Below are 5,827 nucleotides of genomic sequence, written 5' to 3' on the forward strand. Positions count from 1 at the left end.
TGAGCCTTTAATTCTTGGCTCACATTCTTTTCTCTGTCTCTCTTAATTAGGATGATTATAAAACTTACAGTGATGGAAAAATACTTATCATATGAAAGGAGAGTCACCCATCCTTATATAGAGGAGAGAAGAGGGCCAAATAAACTCTTATCAGAAAAATTCCTAATCCATCAATGTTTCCTTCTTATCTTAGAAGAGTGATTATATTAAAATTCTAATTACTGAACTTTATGTATAATATTGGCTTTATCTAATTGTGGAGTCCAAATAAATTAAAACATGTAAATATATGTAAGCTATTGGGCCACACTAGAAAATAAATCCAACATTCTCAACATCCAAACATGGCCAAGGAAGGTGAAGCTAGCAGCAAAACCATCCCATTTGAAGAAGGATGGCCAGTGCTACAAGATGCAATCAACAAACTCATTGACAGTTTGGAAGGAGTTTGTCCCCACACCTTCACTCCTGAAGAGTATGTGACTCTTTACACGTGTCCTCTCTCTCTTAATCTTTAATTTTCATATTTGTTTACTCTTTATCTGTGTTTAGAGGAGTTTGGGATCCCTGCCCTACCTCAAGTAGAATAATCATGAGGTGGGTTCTCATTTTTAGTCTATTTTTATAATTCCAATGTTAATTTTATGGGATACGTAGGTAAATTATTCATATAAAAAAAGTAAATTGATTAGTTAGTAGTAACTAAATGATCAAAAAATATTTTTTTTTAACAAAAATTGACAGCAAATGTAATTTTAAAATTAAAATAAATTATTTGAATTATGAAGATAAAAGCCCAACGTGACCCTTTCTTAAGGCATAACATGGACCCAACTTCATGTGTGGATGTTGTTTTTGTTTTTGAGCAAAAGTGTCTAGGTATTGAATTTGTGATTTTTCTTTTCTCTCCATAAATTTTAGATCCAAACAAAAATTTAGCTGTCTTATTATTTGGAACAATCTCAATTTGACTACTACTACTACTATTAGCTGTCAGATCCTCATGAACATGATTGTCTAAATTTACATGAATGTTTATTTATAGGGCAAATTACATATACACCCCTCGAGGTTTGGTTAAATTACAGATACCCCCCTGAGGTTTCGGAAATTACATCCCGCCCCCTGAGGTTTGTATTTTCATAACAATTTACCCCCTGAGGTTTATATTTCATAACAAATTACCCCCTAATTTCTTATGCAAATATAGCATTCAGGGGGGAATTTGTAATTTCTCAAACCTCAGGGGGGTATTTGTAATTTAGCCAAACCTCGAGGGGTGTATATGTAATTTGCCCATGTTTTTTTTTATATGTTTCATTGCTTATTATTATATTTTAAAGGATCAATTACACTTTAAAAGATTAATTACAGAGTTAATTGCTCCAATTACACTTTTTCCTTAGGATCTAACCTAAAAACACAACTTTAATTACATTTTAAAGGATTAGGTGTTTTCATGCAAAGCCATATGAGTATGTAATTAACCTTACTTTGAATTTATTATATGTTTGCTTTTTTAAAAAAATTATATGAATTTTTGTTATACTACTTGAATATCTTTAACTCAGAGCTCAACAGAATTGTTTACAATATGTGTGGTAAGCCTATTGGTCCTCAAAGTCCGAAATTATATGATGAATACAAGAAGAGCTTTGAAGATTATATCTCATCCAAGGCAAGTGCAAGAGATTTTCTTGAGTTTTTTTTTTTTAATTTTTTTTTAACATACATATTCCTCACTTGCAAGTGCCAGACATCGATGAATTTGTTTGTGCCATAGCTATTCTCAATAATATATATATATATATATATATTTAAAAAAGAGTAAAATCAATTCATAATAATGTGACAATTATTATTATTATTATTATTATTTCGGTCATTTTAAAACAAAGACTCATCAAAGTGGCTTGTATTTTCTAAAATTCCAATGTCACAACATCCTTGTGAAAAAAAGTTAGTATAAATATTTTGTACATATATCATTTGTTAAATGCTAATGAAACAGAACTTTTATGCAAGAATGGCATTTCTGTAATTAAATTTCATTGAAATAGACATTTTGTTCTAAAATGATAAGTCAAAACTTAGCCACATCATTCAATATTTATTTGTAATTTTATCATAAAATATCATAACATATATCAAATAATTAATAACTTTTTTCACAAAAAAAATCACTCTGTTTGGTTTCAATTTTCAGAATTCACTCTTCAGAAAATTCTACTTTTTCATTTTTCGTATTTTCTTATTTTCATTGAATTTTTTTAATATTTTAAACATTTTTTAAAATTTTTAGACATACTTAACATAAATACACTTAAAAAGTATAATATTTGTGAAAAAAAATCTTTAAAAAATTCACTAAATACCAAAAATACAAAAAAATAAAAATAAAAATTCTGTATATTTTTTGTAATTTTGTGTATTTATTAATTTTTAAAAATATTTTTTTACAAATATTTTACTATTTAAATCCACCTAAGTAAGGTGCATCTAAAAAGGTAAAAAAATGCTTAAAATTTTAAAAATATTCACTAAAAACAAAAAAAAATATGAAAAACAAAAAATTCAATTTTTAAAAAACTGAATTCAGAAAATTAAAACCAAACACACTGATTATTATTATATATTTTTTAAGAGTGCACACTATAAATTTCCCTGCCTAGAGATATAATTTTTCAAAAATGCTAGAGAGCTCTAAATCTAGAGCTCTAGTGATGTGTCAAAGCAAAAAAAAAATACAAAACAAGGTACAAACATCACATCAGAGTAGGTCCCACATTCCCATTAGAGCTATTAGAGCTCTTATATTAGAGCTCTAAAGCATTTTTGATAATTTTTTATTTTATTTTTTTGTGTGTGTTATCAGGTACTACCATCTTTAAGGAAAAGAAAGATGAGAATTTGTTACAAGAACTAGTAAAAAGATGGAATAACCACAAGGTCATGACTCACTGGCTCTCATGATTTTTTAAGTTTCTCGATAAATACTTCACCCCAATCAGAAGACTTCCTAAACTGCGAGAGACTAGCTTCATGACCTTCTACGAACTGGTTGGTAATGCTACTCACATATTTTTGACATACGGAATTAAAGGGTATCTTAGACGTATGCTGTGTTTTAATTATAAATTTAGATAGAAATTTAAGAAGTAGTAAAATAGATGAGAAAAATGTAAATCAAATATAAGATTTTTTTTTTTCTCTGTTTCCCTTTTCCTTTCTCGTTTTAAATCTTATCCAAATTTATGATCCAAGCACAACTATAATATTTATGTATTTCTATTAAAATCTTACTTTGGTCCCTTTATTATTAATTGTGATAATCAACATTTTACACTTTCAGTCAAGTTACAATGTTATTATTCCGTTCATCTATTATTAGTGACGTTGACAAAAATTAAAAGTGGAAGGTCAGGACTCAAAAGTGAGTTTTTGGTGAAAGTGCAAAGATTAAAATGAGATTCTAGTAAAAGTGGAGGGGAGCAAATGTGGGGATAAAAATGGTATGTATCACTCACATGATAAGTTTTGCCTTATGATTAGACTTAAAGTGTGAGGAGTTAACAGTCACAATTGAAAATAAATGGTCTAAAGTGCTAAATTAGTAAAAGTGTGCAAGCACTCATCGTAATTAATCTAAAGTTAAGTTACCAAAAAATACCACAAATAAATATGTCAACATGATGATACCCACTTCTAATAAAAATGACGAGAATGACTGGAAATAAGAATACTCGGGTACGCCCGTGTAGATACATACTTGATATATTTTTAAAATTTAATTATGTGTTTGTAAATTGGATCATTTTTTAGTTAGGCAATGCTTTTTTTGGTTATAAAAAGTTGTTTGGTTTTTTTACATAAATTATTTTCACAATTTTTTTTTTTTTTTTTCATATTTAGGTTTACGGGGAAATGAATGATCAAGTGAGGGATGTTGTAATATCTATGGTATGTTTTGTTTCATAATATTTTGAAACAAATGTAATTGTATCCTCATTGTAGTTTAACAAGGCTAATGGTCTTTTTTTATTCTTTTTCCTTACACCTCACCAAATTTACCCTTCATCACATTGCCTCTTTTTTTTCCCTCACAACTTTGGCTTTTGCCCTAACTAATTCTCCCAATTCATGTAACCCCTCTATCTCACACATACCAAGTAATTATTGCGTCTAAGTCTTGGGGTGACCTCAAAAAAGGGTAGAGAATAAAACTTTTAATCATTAGTCCACCTTGATGTTTGAACCTATAACTTTTCATATAAGAGTCAGGATCAACTGAGACAATAGACTTAAATCCTTACTTTTTACTTGATTTTGGTTGGGAAGGTTCACTTAGCCATCCTTTAAGTTGTATTTAAATTTTAAATTTGATGAGAAATTTGTAAAGGAAAAAGAAAAAAAAAAAGAAAAAAAGAATTTCGTTTACAAATTCAAAATTCAAACGTCTCCTCAACCACCACCACCCATTGAAAAAGAGTTCAATAAAGTAAATGGTTTGGCGAGGTTGATTTGTCAATCTCGTATCTTGTTCAATCCAGTTGCTTAATACTATTTATTATATGGTTATTGGATTAAATTATCTTAATACGTAAACAGTTTTGACCCATCCATGTGATATGTTTCAGGTTGATCAAGAGCGCGAAGGAGAGGAGATTGATCAAGCATTAGTGAAGAATGTTTTGGATATCTACACAGAGATGGGAGAGGGCTCTATGAAATACTACCAAAAGGACTTTGATGAAGCCATGCTTGCAGACACTGCTGCAATTTATTCTCCAAAGGCCTCAATTTGGATTACTAGTGAATCCTACAAGGATTACATGCTTAAGGTCACTCTTCCCTTCTGTGTGATTCGGCAATATATATATACATATATATATATATATATATATATATATTTTTTTTTTTTCTGAAACTTGGTATAAAATCGTTTTCAATAATCAATAGAAAATAAATGTTTTTGAATGTTTTCTACTTTTGAGAGATTATAGATGTTTTGAAGAAGTTATACCACCATCGCCACCACATCCACCACCACACTGTTATCAATGTTCCCACCACTCCGCAACCATCACCACTAATATAGTCACTAACATATTAATTTTTAAGGTTGGAACTAAATATAAAATAGTGCTTTTCACCGAAACTAATGGAGTGTTAATATTGCTACTATATTTGTTTGGTTATATTAAGAGATTAACAATTTTTTTATTCTTTTTGAATGTTTAGGTTGAAGGATGCTTGAAGTAAGAGACAGACAACGTTTCTTGTTTTTTTTTTTTTTTTTTTTGATCAACAAAAAGGAAAATTTTATTAATGAAAATAACATACAAAATATAGGATTACATCAACAAAGATGAGGCAAAAGCAAAAAACATCAAAGTGAACTCCCCAAATCCCAACTCGGTTGGAACTAAGAAAGACACCCAATCATTTGCTAGCTCAAGCCAAAGTTGGTAAGAGACCAACAAAGCAAAAAGGAAAAGAGCAAACAAGGCAGCCTTCCCAAGGAAACAACAGCAGTAAATACAAAGCAAGGCACCATGAGGCAGCAAACAACATAAGGCAGCAAACAGAGCAGAACAACAGCAAACAAAACACCTAGTAGCAAAACAGCAGCAGAACAAGATTAAATCCATCAAATTCAACTCCTGATTTGGTTTAAATTGAACACAAAATCATGGATGGAGTATGAGTTCCCAAAAGAGTGGCTCTTTAACCAAATTGCAACTCCAATCTTGATAAACTCACAGAGCTCCATGCAATTGGGTTGAGCACTATTGAACACACAATTGTTCCTGAGCTTCCAAATTGA

The 5,827-nt window shown here is 29.8% G+C and overlaps 1 protein-coding gene across 1 annotated transcript; it reads left to right on the forward strand.

Moving 5' to 3' along the window:
- Positions 1 to 344: 344 nt before the first annotated feature.
- LOC114305748 (putative cullin-like protein 2) lies at positions 345 to 5,262 on the forward strand. Its single transcript, XM_082924008.1, has 5 exons — positions 345 to 495; positions 2,876 to 2,949; positions 3,913 to 3,960; positions 4,638 to 4,841; positions 5,242 to 5,262. The coding sequence occupies exons 1-5, from the start codon at positions 345 to 347 to the stop codon at positions 5,260 to 5,262; spliced, it is 498 nt and encodes a 165-aa protein (XP_082780134.1).
- Positions 5,263 to 5,827: the final 565 nt, after the last annotated feature.

The sequence above is a fragment of the Camellia sinensis genome, chromosome 4 (genome assembly GCF_055761805.1).
Source record: "Camellia sinensis isolate YWXY chromosome 4, ASM5576180v1, whole genome shotgun sequence".
NCBI classification, from domain to species: Eukaryota; Viridiplantae; Streptophyta; class Magnoliopsida; order Ericales; family Theaceae; genus Camellia; species Camellia sinensis.

Bases quoted from the DNA above. Each gene is read 5' to 3' on its own strand.
- LOC114305748 (XM_082924008.1), top strand. From the start codon at position 345: ATGGCCAAGGAAGGTGAAGCTAGCAGCAAAACCATCCCATTTGAAGAA. The intron at 496-2,875 runs GTCCTCTCTCTC...GTGTGTTATCAG, and splicing joins GTATGTGACTCTTTACACGT to GTACTACCATCTTTAAGGAA. The intron at 3,961-4,637 runs GTATGTTTTGTT...GATATGTTTCAG, and splicing joins GGGATGTTGTAATATCTATG to GTTGATCAAGAGCGCGAAGG.